The sequence below is a fragment of the Hyperolius riggenbachi genome, chromosome 7 (assembly GCF_040937935.1).
Source record: "Hyperolius riggenbachi isolate aHypRig1 chromosome 7, aHypRig1.pri, whole genome shotgun sequence".
NCBI classification, from domain to species: domain Eukaryota; kingdom Metazoa; phylum Chordata; class Amphibia; order Anura; family Hyperoliidae; genus Hyperolius; species Hyperolius riggenbachi.
In genome coordinates this window covers 163,619,530-163,637,838 of record NC_090652.1, presented here as the reverse complement: position 1 = coordinate 163,637,838, position 18,309 = coordinate 163,619,530, and the positions used below count along the sequence as shown (strand labels likewise).

The 18,309-nt window shown below is 44.0% G+C and overlaps 1 protein-coding gene across 2 annotated transcripts in view; it reads right to left on the bottom strand.

The window, feature by feature from the left end:
* Nucleotides 1-18,309, bottom strand: part of TNRC18 (trinucleotide repeat containing 18) — a 225,605-nt gene that overhangs the window by 9,895 nt on the left and 197,401 nt on the right. For both annotated transcript variants that reach the window (XM_068244834.1, XM_068244835.1), the window contains exons 25-27: nt 11,122-11,286; nt 5,773-6,947; nt 722-958 (exon numbers count right to left, since the gene is read on the bottom strand). In XM_068244834.1, coding sequence (XP_068100935.1) covers nt 722-958; nt 5,773-6,947; nt 11,122-11,286 — 1,577 coding nt within the window. The remainder of the gene's footprint in view (nt 1-721; nt 959-5,772; nt 6,948-11,121; nt 11,287-18,309) is intronic.

Below are 18,309 nucleotides of genomic sequence, written 5' to 3'. Positions count from 1 at the left end.
TATGTGCACATATGAATTTATATCTTACAGTTTTACAGTTTTTTGCCATAGTGCCCCTTTAAAGGATACCTTAGCACTATTAAAAATTAAAAAATGGAGGGGAGCAGGCATGTGTAGGAGGCTCTGCTCATGCCCATCGCTCCCCCGTTCTCCTTCTCCACCAACCCCCCCCCCCCCCCCCCCATTAATGCCTGATGTCCCCTAAAGCTACATCCGGGTCAGGAGGGGCGGGTGCGCACAGTGCAGGCAATGCGCGTCCTTGATTGCACCCACGGCCGGGAGTGCTCAGCACATGCGCACTACGTCAGAACCACGTAGTGTGCATGGGTAGAGCGATCCCTGCCCCGGGTGCGCAATCAAGAATGCGCGTCGCCAGGCAGCATCTGCGCAATGCGCACCAACCCCCCTGACCCGGAGAGGGTCGGAGGAGAACGGGGGGAGTGGTGGACATTGGGACAGCCTCGTACACATGCCAGCTCCCTCCGTTTTTTTTAATTTTTAAAAGGGCTAAGGGTATCCTTTAATCAAAATATGTATACTAGGTTTTAAAACAATCAATGTAATGTGGACTTCATCTGTTATTCTGACTACATAATGTTACCATTTTTTAAGTTATGTTGCTGTTCATCCAGATTAAGAGAGTCAAGTGCTTTCTGTTAACTCGCTAAACACAAATAAAAACATGGGAACAATTAGATAGTTTTCTTTCTTTTCAACCTACCTTGGTGTCATTTAGCTTCTTTCCTGGACAAGTCTCTTCTGGGTGATAAAACCATTTAACTCTGACAACCATGTTATTTCCCCAGGATTCCCACATGCTTTGAATGCATCCTATGTATGGTAAATTTGGCCGTCCTGCAGATAAGAACACTGCGCAATCCCCAATTCGTATGATTTCCTTTCCACGGACTATCGCTTTGTAGAATAACTTTCGGGCCTTGCCCTTCATTCCTCTCCTCTGCAAAATTAGAAACGTAAATTATTTAAAAGAGAGTGAAAAGAGACAAAATGGTATTATTATACTTTAACTGTGACAAACACCCGCCAATCCCATTTTACTATGCCACACTTGCCATACAGTTCTCATCCACTAGAGGCTTCTGGAGGCAAAGCCTCTGTGAGAACAATAAACATTTAAGATTGGTTGTGTGCCCATACATGTTACAATCTTGATTGTATGCACAATCAGTAAAAAGTTATTGATTTCACACTGGAAATCAAGGTAATTTTGCTGCCACCACTCTACGGATTGAAATGAGGCAAAGAGACTTCGGAGCTAGCTATTCCTAAATGGTTATTTGCAACCTAGCTAACGAATAAACAATTTATAAAAATAAGACACTGCGGCAGTGTGTCTCTGCTTGAGGACAGAGTTCTAGCATGGACCAGAATAATTAGGTAACAAACTGGAATGATTAAATCGTTAGTTTTATCATAAAAACCTATATACACAAATATACATTGGAGCTGGCAAATAAATATATCTGACAGCTGAACAGATTGATTGGATAGTTGTAAGTAAAAGATGAGAAATTAGGTAGAAGGCCTCTTGCACACTGCAAGTGATTCCGATTCAGATTCCGCTTTTTAATCAGTTTTTACATCCGATTCAGATTCCGATTTGCAGTTTGCTCCCTGCACACTGCAAATCGGAATCTGAATCGGATGTAAAAACTGATTAAAAAGCAGAATCTGAATCGGAATCACTTGCAGTGTGCAAGAGGCCGAATGTCTGAAAGTGCAAAATACCGTGTTGGAGTCCAAGAAGCGGTAAAGTCTTTTTTTATTGAATAATCCAAAATGTGGATTTGTGGCCGATGTCCTGTCAGCGTATGTTGTAGATGGAATTCGACAAAAGAACAAAGGTCCCTGGACCAATTGTGTCCCTGGGTGTTGCTCACTTCTCCAGCTGGGAGTGGCTATGACACGCAAAAGTCAAGCCTTGTATAATTGGATCAGGGGTTCAGTTCCCCCTTCATGGAGAAAGATTTTGGCAGGCTTCCTGCTTTGCCTTTAGTAAGGCATTGTAAATTCCCCCATATGAAATGATGAAATGATTATGAAACAAAGTATGCCTGAGAACCTTTATTTCTCAGGGTGTGGATGTCACATTTGCCTTGGAATTTCACAGAAGGTGTGTTGGATTGGCATTAATAACTTGTCAAAAAATGGTTAAATTAACATGTTCCTATGGCCTAGGAAAACCTTAAATATGAAGAAATATTAATTTCCTGGTTGGAAAAGGGAGTTAGCCTGATCCTCGTCTCAGCAGCTGTGTGTGTACACATATACTTGAGCTTCTAGCAAAGTGTATCTGTGGTTTCCACACCTCTAAAAAGGCCTCAAATCACTAAGCAGTTTAGACTAGTCTACTGATGGTTTGGTATAAATCAGTTGCATCAAAAGGGAATTCACTAATAATTACCAAATGTTTTAGACCTGGTCTAAAACATTTGGTAATTAGGTCGGTAAAGCAGGGGAAATGATCAAAAGATGCAATTCACAAACTAGTAGCTATGACTGACAGAAATCAGCTGGTCTAATCTCTGTCAGAAAGTGGGCATGGTTACTCCTTGTTTGCCTTTGTGAATTGCATCTTTTGATAATTTCCCCTGCTTTACTGCCCTTATTACCAAATGTTTTAGACCAGGTCTAAAAACAGGTCTAAAACATTACACCAAACCATCAGTAGACTAGTCTAAACTGCTTAGTGAATTGGGGCCTTTATTGACTGGGAAGCTTGAACTTAATGATTTCTGTCAACATTAAAGGGATACTTAAGCGGGAAAAAAATTGATTTTTACTCACCTGGGGCTTCCCTCAGACCCCTGCAGCTGTCCGGTGCCCTCGCAGCCCCGCTCCGATCCTTCTGTCCCCGCCAGCGGCCACTTCCGGGTTTGGCAACAGCCGCCGACAGGCTGGGAACGCGAGTGATCCTTCGCGTTCCCAGCCACAATATATCGCCCCCTATGCTGCTATTGCCTTTTTGCCGCAATAGCAGCATAGGGCGCGGTATATTGTGGCTGGGAACGCGAAGAATCACTCGCGTTCCCAGCCTGTCGGCGGCTGTCGCCAAACCTGGAAGTGGCCGTGAGCGGGGCTGCGAGGGCACCCGGACAGCTGCAGGGGGCTGAGGGAAGCCCCAGGTGAGTAAAAAAAACTTTTTTTTCGCTTAAGTATCCCTTTAAAAGAAGATGTGTTGTTAATCAGCAGGGTGCTGGGACAAATGTTAATCACACTTGGGAAAAGCCCTCTTTTGATGTGACTAAAAGCTGAGCCAATTCATTCTGTACTGGAAAAGTTTAACTCTTTAGCTGCTGTGGCTCTTTTGTGATCCTGTAACTGAAATATGAGGTTATGATGCATTTGATATGCAATATATCAAAGGCATCACAATAACTGTCATATGTTTCAAGTGAAGCCAAGATGTCTTACTAGACAGAGCACAGTACTTGACTGTAGCATCCAGTAAAGTGTTTTGTTTTTTTAGCATTTGCAATTTTAATTATTCAACTTTGCTTTTATTTTGTAACTTTTATTTCCGTTACAAAGAGCTGACACAGTCAGGTCCTAACTCGGAAGAAAGGATGGGTCCTTACATGGAATCAAGGTTGTGTGGAGACACTGGCAGCAGAGTTTACGAACTACAGCACGGTCTTAAGGCAGCCAATGCACTGGGGAGAGCCCGATAAACTATGGACACAGTACAAGTTTGGATCATGTGAGTGATCATTTTAAATATTCAATACATTTATTAATGGTTTTACACTATAGAGTGATGAGTCTGAGGTGTTCTGGTTTGGAGGTGAACAGTGAACAGAGATTTACCTAAAGGATTTAAATTTGCAATTCATTGACTTAATGTGGCTGTAATTGCAATGGCAGTATACAATGCATGCTGCCCACCAGGCAAGCAGCTGAAATGTACAGGAGGCACAGTTACAGACAAAGCATCTCAACTTTGCAAAGTACGGTACCTTTCTTCCATTGGTAAGAACAGGGAATTCAGTCCCACCTCTGGAACATAGTAAGAGATGGGATAATAGTAAAAGGTGACTTGGTATACTTTAATTAGGCTAGGTCCACACTTGTGCCCTGCAGAACGGATCCGTTTAAAACGGATCTGTTTTTGTAAACAATTTTTTCTCTCTCCGTTTTCAGAGAAAATGGCTATTTTTGCAAGGACGTTTCCAGTCCCCCCCCCCCCCCCCCGGGTCCCTCCTATCTCTCCAGCTAGTTTCAATAATTTAAAAATCGTCTAAAATCAATATAATGTAGCAGGTGGCGAGTGAGGAACTTACTTCCTTGCGCTCCACCGCTCGCCGTGTCACTTCCTGTAATGCCGTCCAATGAACATCAGAGGACGGCATTACAGGAAGTGACGCGGCAGCGGTAGGGCACAAGGAAGTAAGTTCCACACTCGCCGCCTGCTACATTATATTGATTTTAAACGATTTTTAAATGCTTGAAACTAGCTGGAGGGGTAGCGGGGATGGGGGACCCAGGTGAGGGGGCATCCCTCCTCCCCACCGACCGCTGCCACCCCCAACCTGCCTATCACCCTCCAGCATGATGGCCCCCTACCCTCCCAGGCGGTGTGTAAAAAATTGTGTAGTGGAAAATTCGTTTTCCCATTGCCTGCCATTACCCCTCCATGTATCAGGGTCTAGATCCGTTGCGTGAAAATGCAGCAGTTCCGGACCTTCCGTTCAGGTTTCGAAAACGGGTCCCTACAAACGCAGACGGATCAGTTTTTTTTTCTTAGGTGAAGACGGCTGCTATTTTTAACATTAGTATCCGGGGCTCCATTTTTAATCAGGGCTGAAAACCGGAGCCACGGATACATTTCGGACCTAGTGTGGACTAGGCCTAATAAGGCCACCTGAATTTTGCCCTCTCCCAAGTAAATATTCACTGTAAAGGGTTGAAATATAAAAACACACTGTGAAAAAATGGTTGTAATGAAATAAACACACAAGTTTCAAAATACTTATAAGGGCCAATGAGAATTGTTCAGTGTGGGATACGCATTTCCTGCTAGGAACTTATTTGAAGAATGATTCCCATTGATCTAGACCTAGTCCTAAAAGCAGTATTCAAATATGTTCAAAATTTGGGTTCCCAGTGTTGCGTAAGGTATAGATGGAGGGACCAAACAAGGCAGTAGAAGTAAAGATGATCACAAAAGGAAGACACACTAATTACAGATGAAGAAGGGGGGGGGGGGGGGGGTGGAAACAGATGAAAAATGTAATACACAGAAATGTGAAAGTACAGATCATAATATGGCCTTAAATGCAGTTTAGGAAGACATATAAATACAGAGGTATACAGATTTATACAGATGAACATCTTGTGTATTTAATTGAAATCATGTTTGAATTACGCAACATCGAACATACATGTATGTTTCCCTATTCATAGTCATTCATTGTGAGGTTCAAGTCCAGGCCCATATGCATATTTATCAAACAAGACATAACCATTAGGGATGAGTGAGCACAGTTTTGTGAGAAGCAAAACTGTACCAGTGTGCGTTAGAGGGGGGAAATTTCTGCTTCATAACATGAACGTCCGCTGTGAAATAGAAAGTGTTGGAAGGATGGAGCGCAGCGCCTTTGGTCCCCCTTGTAATGCTTTTTCAACTAGGTTGAAATAGGTTTTGCCTATACTAGTTAAAACTGTGTTTAAATACATAACCCTTTTTACAAAGCAATATTTTTCCATGACTAACCTGGTGTGGTGTGTGTGTTTAATAAAATGTGCAATTACCTGAGTGGGTTTTCCAAACCACTTCCAAAGCTGTCTAGCAGGTAGGAAGGCAGCAATTTTTGGCCTGTTCTCTACTGAAGGTAGTCTCTGTCTTTTGGCCAGTTCCTTGGTTGTGGGCAGATGTATTCCCTCTCTTTTCTTTGGTTTACATCTAATACTTCTCAATTGTTCCTGCTTTTGTTGTTTAAGGTGTACAGCAGTTTTAGTTACATTTTCAGATTTCTCATATTTACAGCGTTGCTTTTGAGAGGTCTCTGGAGGAATGGAAGGGGTATTCACAGCATCATCTTCTGAGCTGCTTGAAGACGCTTCATCTGTTACAGAGGAAGAGGACGAAGAAGAGCTGGAACTAGAAGAGGAGGATGTTGACGATGAAGAGGAGGAAGACGAAGAAGAGGATGACGAAGAAGATGAACTGCTTGTGGTAGAAGATGAAGATTTAGAAGATCTTGAGCTACCAGCGGTATGTTGATTTTTGCTTTTCCTTTTTTGGGGGCTAGCTTCATCCTCAGATTCTGAACTGCTGTTACTACTCTCCATATCTTTTTTAATCTTTTGGCTTCTACTCTTCTTCCCAGGACTATTTTTTAACTTGCTGCCTGTATTGTCCAAAGACTCCTTTAGCGAGTGAGATTTTGATCCAGAATGCTTTTGCTTAGGTTTGCTTGGATGCAGACTTGAGTAACATGCACCTAATATTTTCTTACGATTTCTTTTTGTTAGGTTATTGGAATTCACACCACTCATCATAGCTTCTTTTGTTTTTTTGGTCTTTGGAGACGTAACTCCTTCATGATCCAACTTGACCATTAACGGAGCTTCAGAATTATGATAGCTTTTACCAAATGAATCAAAGTTTCTCTTGTCCTCTTGTTTCCCTCTCCTTTTTGCTTTTATTTCCTCTTTTAAAAGATCCTGGTTTAATCCACTGCCAGTCATTTCATGGTAAAAGTCTTCACTAACCAAATTCTTAGACAGAGAACAAGGATAAAAGGTCTTGCCAATTTTCATTTTCTCATATTTGCCAACATTTGGTTCAGTGGCAGCCTCAGGTGCTATCTGAGGATTATCCATATCGGTCTTCAAATTTGAGTGAAGCACATTTGTTTGCTTCTCTTCCACTTTCTTTGTCCGCGAGGAATCTTTAAATACATTTTCTTGAATGGTTAAGTCTTCTGCAAGAAGGAAAAGCAAAAAGAAAATAGAATGTAAGAATGGGTTATTCTACAGGTGCGTTGGAAAAAAATTTTCAGCTAGAAAAAATTCTTATAAACCACCATAGACACCTCGGGCCATATGCAATTCACTTTTTTAGCTGAGTTTTCACAATGTAAAATTAAATTCCTTTTAAACCACAAGCAAGCAAACAAATACTCAAAATTTTACAGTAATTTTTCACCACTTTTTGGTACTTTTTCCATTGCAAAGTGCTAAAAAGTTATTTTAAATTGAAGATGAAAAATTATCTCCTAAGAGAAAAAGTTAATTGCATATGGATCCTCATGTCATACATCTTAATGTGGTTGCATAGAGAACTGTGTGTCAAAGCCAAAAGTACAGAAGCACATCAAAGCAGGGCCAGTATCCTACCTAATAATATACAAGTGTCCTTGTGTCCTGTCCCTGTGCCAGTGCTTTTGGGCTACTGCGCATTTCCTGCACTGACAGCCGATGGGACAGGACGCAGGAGAAGCCGGCCGAGCGGGCGGGCATGTGTCCGCGCGCATGCGGCGGTTGGGTGTGCGAGCGGCGGTGACACTAGTAGAAAATAATTTAGAGAAGATCAACCTGCAAGGTCAACAATTAGGTCAATACAGTATAACAGATAACAGAACTGCAACCATAAACTGTACAAGCTACAGTAACAAGAATATGGTGTCCATTTAAAAGAGCATGTAATAATTATGATATGTTCCAAAATGGTTAAGTTCCTTAGAACATTGTATGATAGGAAGACTTTCAGGAGTCAGCAGCAACCTTATCAATTTATCTGTAAAAAAAAAACAAAAAAAACAATGAAAGTTCCAGTCTCATGAAATACAGCCATTCTAGCCAGCTAAAGGCCTACTCCTCCTAAAACATTTTGTTTTAGTTTTGGATACAGTGAAAGCGTCTCAACCTCTCTTACTGCAGTGAATATCCATGCTGATCAGAACGTTACTTATTCCCTGCCCAGAAAGAAGAGGGTAAATCTCCTGAGTAAAGAAGGCATTACAGAAAACTGAGTGGAAAAGTAAACAGCTAGTTTTCATTGTTACACAATAGACTAAGATTCAAGCCCTTGTTGTCACAACAGATTGAGCACATTTGTTTCTGGGAAGAACAAAGACAGCAATAGCAAATTTGCTGTAAAGATTAATCCTACCCTCTATATCAAAATCTAAAACAAAGAATGAAATGCAGTTGGGATTTATAGCACGTGGAGGATATGGAGGCTAACAATTTTGTCCTTTCAAATAACGCATATTGCCTGGCTGTTCTGCTGATTCTGTGTCTCTAATACTTTAAGCCAGCGCTGGGCAAACTATGGCCGTCAGGACATACCAGCACATTACACGCCGGCATGTCCTGACGGCCAGTAGCCATGGAGACACGATGCTGGAATCGGCGATCAGGTGAGTTTTAACCTATTCTTCTCACCCCGCTCACGACGCTGCATGGAGGGAGGGAGGAGGCAAAGTATTTTAGGAATGCACCATATGATCCGCGGCATGTGGAGTTTGCCCAGGCCTGCTTTAAGCCACAGGCCTTAAAGAGGAACTCCAGTGAAAATAATGTAGCAAAAAAAGTGCTTAATTTTTTACCATAATTATGTATAAATTATTTACGGTAGTCAGTGTTTGCTCATTGTAAAATCTTTCCTCTCCCAGATTCACATTCTGACATGTATTACATGGTGACATTGTTACTGTGGGCAGGTTATGTAGCTCTTTCTAGCTGTTCTGGCTGTTACAGACAGCTGTAAACAGTTATTTCCTGTCTGTGAACATTGTTACATTGTGGCAGTTTGCCCAGAGTACCGCGGTATTCAGAGCTTCTTGTGGGAGGGGTTTCAGCACAAAATCAGTCATACAGCGCCCCCTGATGGTCTGTTTGTGAAAATCATTATATTTCTCATGTAAAAGGGGGCATCAGCTACTGATTGGGATAAAGTTCAATTCTAGGTTGGAGTTTCTCTTTAAACAAGCACTTCAGGTGTACTTTAACCCTTTCCTCGCCGAATTAAAAGTTTTGCTGTGCCTGCTGTGGTGATGCATTTTTCTCCTTCTCCCAGCGTGGCAGCCTAATGCAGAGTGGGCGCAGGATGAGCCTTCATATTTACCCGTTCCAGATACTGGATCGGCTCTCCTCCTACTCCACCAAGCGTGCGCTGAAATGCAGACATCCTCTTCTTTATCCCGATCACATGCTATGACGTGATCTGGATCCAGAGAATGATGTCAGTGTTGCAGCGTCATTCGATGGAGGAAGAGTCTCTCTTCCATCACTACTCTTCCACCACCGAGCAACGCTGAAACACTGGCATCGTTAGTGTAGTCAGCAGCCCTGCCCAAAGAAATAGGCTACTATTGCTAATCCCACTTAAAATTATTTACCTGGCCCATCTAGAGTTTATAAATTGCGGACATGAATCAAAAACAAGCACATAGGGAAGTCACAATAAAACATTTCATCTGAAGAGTATGGTAATTTTTGGTGACAGCTACTTTCTTGTTTATTCAATGAAAAAATGATTACTTGTATAGAAAAATTACAATTTTCTCAAACGTTGTATTAGTTAGCTGACCTGGTTATGAAAAATTATGTATGTATTTTCAGGAAACTGAACCAGCTCTGCTGTCCGCCATTAAAAAGCACCAGGCCAGCGACACGCAGATTGTCGCTAGCCTGCTATTTACCTCAGCCTGTCATCACCGCCGCTCTTCCGCCTCCTGTATTACACAGTTCCCCGCCTGTGTCCCTTCCCTCCCCGTCTCCATAAGCATGGAGTACTGGGGAAACCCGTCTTCATAAGCAGATTGGAGGAAGCTTACGGAGGCGGGGAGGGAAGAGACACAGGTGGGGGAGCCGTGTAATACAGGAGGCGGGAGAGCGGCGGTGAGTGACAGGTTGATGTAAATAGCAGGCTAGCGACAATCTGTGGGTCGCTAGCCTGGCACTTTTTTTAATGGGGGGCTGGAGGCACAATGGAAGGACACAGAGGCAGGTCACTGAATACAGAACATGCCTCTGTGTCCTAATATGATTTGACAAAGCCACCTTGGGTTATCTTTAACTACCTGATGACTGCCCCACGCCGATGGGCGTGGTCGCGGCGGCAGCCCCGGGACCGCCCAACGCCAATTGGCGTCAGGTCCCGGGGCAGTCTACTGCAGAAGTTTGCGCGCATCTCCTGCTTGAGGGGCGGAGCTCCGCCCCACCTTCAGTCTCCGAGCGGTGATCTATTTACTGTGTACAGCGCTGCGATCTGCAGCAGCGCTGTACTGGGGACAGCCGCGTGACACGGCTGTCCCCTCCATAGGCTGGGGAGTGATTGGCTGTCATAGGCTGAACGTGGTGGGATCAGACCCCACCAACAGAGAGCTCTGTTGTTGAGGAGAAAAAGGACTGGGAGAGGAGAATCACTAGTGTGCTGTGTTGTGCGGCCCTGCAGCTTGCCCTTTAAGCTGCAGTAGCCTATTTAGAAAGAAATAGCCTGGTATTTAGGGGGGGGGGGGGTTTAGCACTGTGGTCCTGAAGTGGTTAAGAGTGCAGAAAATAATCATGTCATATTTTTGAAGAGCAGGTTTCCTATGAACATATCAAGCACTTGTGAAAGAATAGCAATGTAACTTAGAGCCGAGTTCCCCAACCCTGTCCTCAAGGCCCATCAACAGTACATGTTTTACAGGAAACCACACACAATCACAGGTGGGGTAATTAGTGTCTCAGCAGAGCTGATTAGCTACCTCTGTGGATTTCCACAAAACATGCACTGTTGGTGGGCCTTGAGGACAGGGTTGGGGAACCTAGACTTAGAGGAGCTGTGAAACAGATATAGCTAGGCTTTTTTGTTGCCATATCTGATGCTGACACATGAGTGGCTACAAATGCTGCAATTCAGCTCATTGAACTGTTAGGGCTTGTTTCCACTACATGCATATTTGATGCAGAAAAACTGACTCCAATGAATGCCTATGGGCCTGTTTCCACTAAACGCGATTTTTCTGATGCAGATTTTCCCGATGCAGATTTTCCCATCGGCATTCATTGGAGTCAGTTTTTCTGCATCCAATCTGCATGTAGTGGAAACAGGCCCTAAAACTTAAAATGTCTTCAGTATTCTGAGTTTATGAGAGAAAAACACACCTGATACGGATTTGATACTTGGTTTTCGGCCCCTCGGCTTTCGGTTTACAGCCATTCCTTCACAGCTTTCAGTACAGCTTTCTTTCATGTCATTTTTTTCCTTGTTAGTTTTTCGAGTTTTTCTTTTAGTACTTGGCACCAGTAAGGCTGGCGAAGGCTCTGCACCTGTGTAGCAAATATAGAGAGACAATTAAAAGATATTATTTCAAGCAATAACAGCCATTGCCTACCTGGAATATCTTAAATTATCTGCAGTCAGTGTTTGGCTTCGTTAAAGGGACTCCGAGCAGTGCAGAAACTATGGAAAGATGCATATCATTTTAAAGCTCTCTTACTCCTCTTTCCAATGATATATAAATTCGCCCTAGGCCTTTTAGTTTGCTATTTTTGTGATTGAAATTGCCGCGGCCGCAATTTCAATCGCGAAAATAGAGAAAACTAAAAGGCGTAGGGCGACGATTTAGGTGTCGCCAGAAAGAGGAGAAAGAGAGCTTTAAAATGATATCCATTTTTCCATAGTTACATTGTATTACACAGGGCGACTTTTTCCTAAAGTCAGCAGCTCCATTCTGCTGAATGGAGCTGCTGACACTGGGGAAAGTGTCGTCCTGTGTAATACAAGTAACTATGGAAAGATGGATATCATTTTAAAGCTCTCTTTCTCCTCTTTCTGGCGACACCTAAATCCTCACCCTACGCCTTTTAGTTTTCTCTATTTTCGCGATTGAAGTCGCGGCCGCGGCAATTTCAATCGCGAAAATAGCGAAAACTAAAAGGCGTAGGGCGGCGGTTTATATATCATTGGAAAGAGGAGAAAGAGAGCTTTAAAATGATATGCATCTTTCCATAGTTTCTGCACTGCTCGGAGTCCCTTTAAGTGAACAATTATGCAAGTGATGTACAGAATGCAGATGTAACTTCTGCATTCTTCATTAATATGTGCAGCTATAACAGTACAGCACAGTGTAGAGAGTTAACAATGGGAACTCCTGGGTGTGCATGATTTTGTAATGCCAAAGTATGTGGCAATAACCTGTGTTCAACAACAAATAACGGGTTTTAATTTCCTACTTAAAGTTGATTCCACCACTATAATTCTAAGTAATTCTACCACAGAGGCAAACTCAGCTGCAAACTTTCAGAACAAATTAAGTCGTCATGAGATATATGTATAATTAAATCTACAGTATGTACAAGAGAGATGCTGAATGCTCTATGTTGTATACTACAAAGCACACACACAAATAACTTTAGACACTGGTGACAAGATTATCTGCTTAATTTCAGCCACACTAGGTGAAGCCTGAAAAATTGGTCAATTACCTGTCAAATAAATATTTTACTTTCAGCCTCTGTATGAGAGGCCAGAAAGAACTGGCATGTGCCAGGTTAATAATAATAATTTCCAATAATAATTTGCAAAAGGACATACTGGGAGGTGGAGGTGTTGGTGGTGCAGGACAACTTTTCCTGTGGCCAGGGTGGGCATGCTGCTCCAATTCAATTAGGAAAAAAATTACACGTCCATGCTGTAACCCTCTGATACCGATGCCTCATTCAATTTTATAAATGTTAAAGCGGACCCAAACCAAACATTTTTTTTAATTCAAAATATTTAGTTGCACCACTGTGACACATACAAAGATAAATAAACACTCCTTCAAGCCTATAAGCATTTCAGTGCATGCTTTTCACCCTTCTCTTTTCATAACTAGGGTTATACAGGTGGCAGCCATTACTTCTGAGCCAAGTAGGAGGTTTTAGATCATGGGTGTGTTTGTCATCAGCTACCCTCCTTCACAGGGGCGTCGTCTATGTGAAATCTCACACAAGCTGAGATCACCTCCTCTGTGACATCATCAGTAGCAGCCTGTGTTTTGTTTTTTTCCATCTCCTCCACCAGTCTGCCAAATTCTGTCCCAGCAATATGAAAGGAAGGGGGGTTCCTCCAATAAATGTAAAATATTTTATATTTGTCATCATGCAGCTGAAAAAAGGCTGCCATTTATTATTATAATTTAGAAAATAGATTTTATTTCTGAAATCTTGTATTTTTAATTTGGGTCCACTTTAAGTAATCCACACTGCTGTGTGCTAAGAGACTTCGCATGTCATGGTCCCTCCAGCTGAACTGAATGTCCATTCGGATTGGACACCTGAAGCAGGGCAAGCCAAAAGCTCCATGGCAAATTGCGACAGCTCTAGCCATAGGTCAAGCCTGCACACCTAGAAGTCCAGAGGTTACTCGTTCCTCAGAGTGTCCACAGTGATTGTTAACCCAAGGTAGTCAGATACCTGTTGGTCAAAAGGGGTTCCCTGAACGTGGATCAGACCTATTGAGGCATTGCACAGAGGAAGAACCTCATATTGGACATGACTGGCACATCATCATCAGCAGCAAATCACACAGGAGGTGTGGGAGTGTTACTGGTGGCACCTCTTGGGTTGTGAATGGCCCTTCCTTTGCCACCACCCTGAACAGGGCAATCCAACATCTGTGTCAGCTTGGTATGGAAGTGCTGAATTTTGGCCACCCTCTGTGATGATGGTAGCATCTCATGCTTGTAACAAGGGTTTAACAAAGTTGCAACCCAGCACAGGTCTGTGTTCTACATTGTTTTGATACAGGGTTGCTTCCTTACAAACATCAGCATGAACTTCCCCATTCTAATGAGGTTTGTGGCAGAGTGCTCAGGTTCTGTTCCTCATCCAGGGCAACATCATCAACCACGATATGTCTCTTCCCCCCCCCCCCCCCCAAACATAGACAAGACCAGGGTCACCCGAAAAGGTAAGAAGGTCCCTGGAAAGCCTGCTCCTCTTGCTCTACCTCTCCACAGTCACCATCCTCCTCCTCTGAATGCTCTTTGGGCTGTTGTACGTGCCCCTGTACAGCAGAGGACATAGCGCCCTCTCCAATTTGCGCCAGCATGAACTGTTCCTCCTCTTCAGGCTCTAACTCATCCACAGCCTGGTCAAGGACACGCTGCAAGGCACACTCCAGAAAAAAAAAAATATACTGTATGAGGTCAGCAATGCTGCCTTCACTGCGACTAACTAGATTAGTGATCTCCTTGAAAGGACTCAACAGTCTGCAGGCATCACGTATGAGCACCCGTTGCCTCAGGTAAAAATAACCCATCTCCCCAGAGACTGTCCTACTAGTCAGTGCACAGATGTACTTGTATGCACATGGCTACTGGTACAGCCGATCCAACATAAGCAACGTTGAATTCCATCTCGTGGGGTTGTCCCAGATTATGTGTCTCACAGGCATGTTATACTGCTGCTGAATGTCAGCAAGGCGAGCCATGATTGTGTAAGCTCTTCAGAAAAATTGCCAGCACCTTTACTGGCCTGCTTCAAGACATCCTGGAATCCAGGGTACCTGTCCATAAAACGTCCAATCAGGTTAAGTACATGATCACATGATCCATGCAATACACGGGAGTCAAGTTGCCGATTTCAGTGCAGACACTAGATTGGTACCGTTGTCACAGACGACTCTTCCAACAGTGAGGTTGTGTGAGATCAGCCAGTCATTGACCTGGAGGGCGCAGCGGAAGAGGACGACTCAGCCGAGGAAGGGACTGCAGAGGGGTAGAAGCAGAGCGTGGCCTGCATGTAAGCTGTAGCACCAACTCCACTTGACAGCCACACAGTCCTCCCCCCTCCAGCACCCCCTGTGGTCCTGTTTTGGCGTCAATTATGAACAGCAGCTTTAGGTGTTAATTGAGGTTGGAAGGATATCTGACCTCAATTATCACAAGCCTGCAGGTCCCCTGCGCACTGTGTGCAGTGAATCATGAAGCAGAACTAAAGCAGCAGGTGGAGGGGGCAGAATTATGGATGCGCAGAGGGGAGGAAGAACTGCGACTTCCTCCCTGCTCATATTCAACGCTCTGCTTAGTCAAAGATTATGACTGAGCAGAATGGGTGCCACAGGAGGGGGGAGGATGGTGCTGTGACTTAGTAATAGCACCAATAGTAGAACACTATTAAAAGTTTAAGGGAGGGGGGACCGGATCAGGGTTACTTTAACCTCTTGAGGACCACAGTGTTAATCCCCCCTAAAGATCAGGTCATTTTTTTTTATAAATAGGCCACTGCAGTTTTAAGGCCTGCGGCAGGGCCACACAACTCAGCACACAAGTGACCCCTCCCCCTCCTTCTCCCCACTAACAGAGCTTTCTGTTGGTGGGGTCAGATTGCCCCCCAGATGTTTGTTTGTAAATATTTATGTCTATTTTTTTAATACATTTCCCTGTGTTTTTTTGTTTCTATTTATTCCCCCCTCCCTCCCCCCACCAGCCAATCAGTGTGATCGCCTGTCATAGGCTTCAGCCTAGGACAGCCGATCAATGTCAGGTCTCCCAGGGGGACAGCCGTGTCATACGGCTGTACCCAGTACACCGCTGCTGTGGATCGCAACGCTGTACATTTAATTAGAACGCGGTTTTGCTGTCTAACAGTCTCCGATTTGGCGATCGCCGCTGAGAGGCTTAAGGTGGAGCTTCGCCTATCTAGCGGAGATGCGCGCGCATCCTGCAAAGCGAGCCCCAAGGACCTTACGCCGATCGGCGGTCTTGGGGCTGCCGCGGCGGCCACGCCCATCAGCGTGATGCAGTCGGCAATAGTTTAAGGGCTTCAGACCACAGGGCCTTGTGATGGACGCCAGGTACCTTCTCATTGAAGTTGTTCCTACATGGGTGCTGGTATTCCCATGACTCCCTTTGGTGACAGGATGCAGATGGCATTGGTTCTGTCAGCAGTAGACTCACAGAAATATTTCTATGCTAAAGAGCTTGTGCAGCTGGTTGTGGCTGTATCTGGCTGACCCCATGTGACCGCATGTGCCTCCTGTCCTTTCCCTGCTTCTTAACCTTTTACTCCCTTCTCTGAGGCTCTTTTTCTCCCTCGGAACTCTCCTCCTCCTGTGCCTGTCTTGTGAGCACCCATGACATATCCATCACCACATCATTACCCCCCTCATCGGTTACAGCTTCAAGCTCATAGCAAGCCGCAGCAGCAGGGACATAACACCTTGTGGTGACCTAAGGACTGTTTGAGCATCTGCCTTGCTCGTCTCCATCTGATAGCAAGAACGCTTGCCCATCACTCTGGTCCATCAATGCCTGGGGAAAAAGCTCCTCTGTTCAGTTGGAGGGGCTGTGTTGGTGGAGGTGGTGTTGCGGTTGAACACAGAGGAGGATGATGAGGGTACTGGAGCGTTGGCAGCAGAAGAGGTGGAACGCCGAGTGAGCCAGTCATCCACCTCTTCTGCATTCTGGTGTTTTTAGTAATGGTTTTTTTCTGTAGAAGATCACATATGCCACGCGAAAACACACCTTCACGTCCCCTATAACTTCTGCACTTTGGCCTACCTCCACTTGTCATGTTTGTTATAGTGAGTGATCAGCCAAGGAGCATCGTCCAAAATTTCTGTAACTCTTCAACACACTGCCTGATAACCCCGACAGTAACACATAGTAGTAACTTAAGGTGACACGAGTGTTGGGGTGACGCTGTGTGGGGGTCAGTGACAATCACTTATGCAAAGTGACAGCGGACTATAATAGTGACGCAGCCAGCCACACACTACACTCTATATACAGGTGTTGGGTTGCTAAAACACAAAATGCAACAACAAAATATAAGTACAACAGAGTCAATGTCAGTCCTCAAAAAAGGACTTTTGTGGTCAGGATGAGTCCTCAAAAGGACTACCGTGGGGTCCCTAGCCGGTGCACTAAAAGTAGCAGAGCACCTATGAAGCAACTACACAGCACTGTATTACAATACAGAATATCTATATCACGGTTCCTCTATCTGCAGAAGCAGCTCCTCTCCCTACACTGACTACAGCAAAATTAAACACAGCCACCAGGATCGTGCTTTTTATAGAGGTGGGAATGGCCAATGTGGTAAAAATGTCTAATTAGCTGTTCTGCTCCACCTGACCTCAGGGTGAAAGGTCAAAACATAGCTCCATGGTACAGATTAGGGAAGTCACAAATAGCCCGTATAGTTCACGTTACTCATGAACGGATGAGCAGCGGCTGTCCTCTGGCAAACGTGTTCAACTGTCCCTAATTGCAAGTGGAATTTGCTCCTCCACGCAGGCAGCTGAAACTCAGGTGATCTTATAGTTTCTGGGTGACTTGTCAAAACATCTCCATAAATGGAGGTGTTGCCTTCCAATGGGTTGAACCAACGTGGCAAACCAATCAGGGTTGTTCAAGGTAATGTTTTGATTTATAAGTGGTATGTTTTCTTTATGTATTCTGTAAATATGTGATTAATGCATGGTATTTTTATTATTTATTGTATTTATAAAGCGCCAACATATTACGCAGCGCTGGTATGTAAAATTACTGCTTTATAAGTCTGTACATGGAAATGAACAGTTGTCAAATCAATTCCATCAGAAGCAATCGATGTTTCTCTGCTGATAATAAAATGAAGGAGACTTCATGTTTCCTGGCTATTCAACTAAAGTCAGAATTCAATGTGATGTTCTTTCCTGTCAAACTTAAGTAGGAGATTGGCCTTTGCACTGGCAGAGGGGCTTAACCAACATGATTGGGTGCCAAATATCCAACTCCAGTTGGATATGTCGCACCAACAATCTTGTATATTTTCGGATGTGGTGTTAGCTGCTAGCTGTGAGTTTTGAGACAAGGTCCCTTTAAATTTTGCTCTGTTCATTTGCCCAGCCTTGGGAGCTCCTCATGATAGTTATCAGCCTGACTGAGTTACTACCAATTTTTTGCTGTGTATTGTTTTGTGTGTGTAGAGTTAAAGGGGGAATCTGCTGGTGGTCTCTCCCCCCCCCCCGATGTCAGACTGAACCCTTCGAGGTTAGGTGCTCATGGCCCTGTGGCCAATCTCAGATAAGTTTGCTCTTAGGGTGCGTTTCCACTAACGCGAATTCGCATGCGTTCCCCGCATGCAAATTCGCATAACCATTAAAAGTAAATGAGCCGGTGTCCACTTGTCAGGAAAACAGAGTTTTCTTGTGCAGGAAAAATCTGCACAGCAGAGCCATCCGAATTCGGACACCGCACATACCACATGCGATTCGCATGCAATGTATTTAATAGGGAATTCGCATGGCGGATTTGTATGCGAATTTTCATGCAAATTCGCATACGATTTCGCATGAAATCAATGAAAAAGCACACAGGC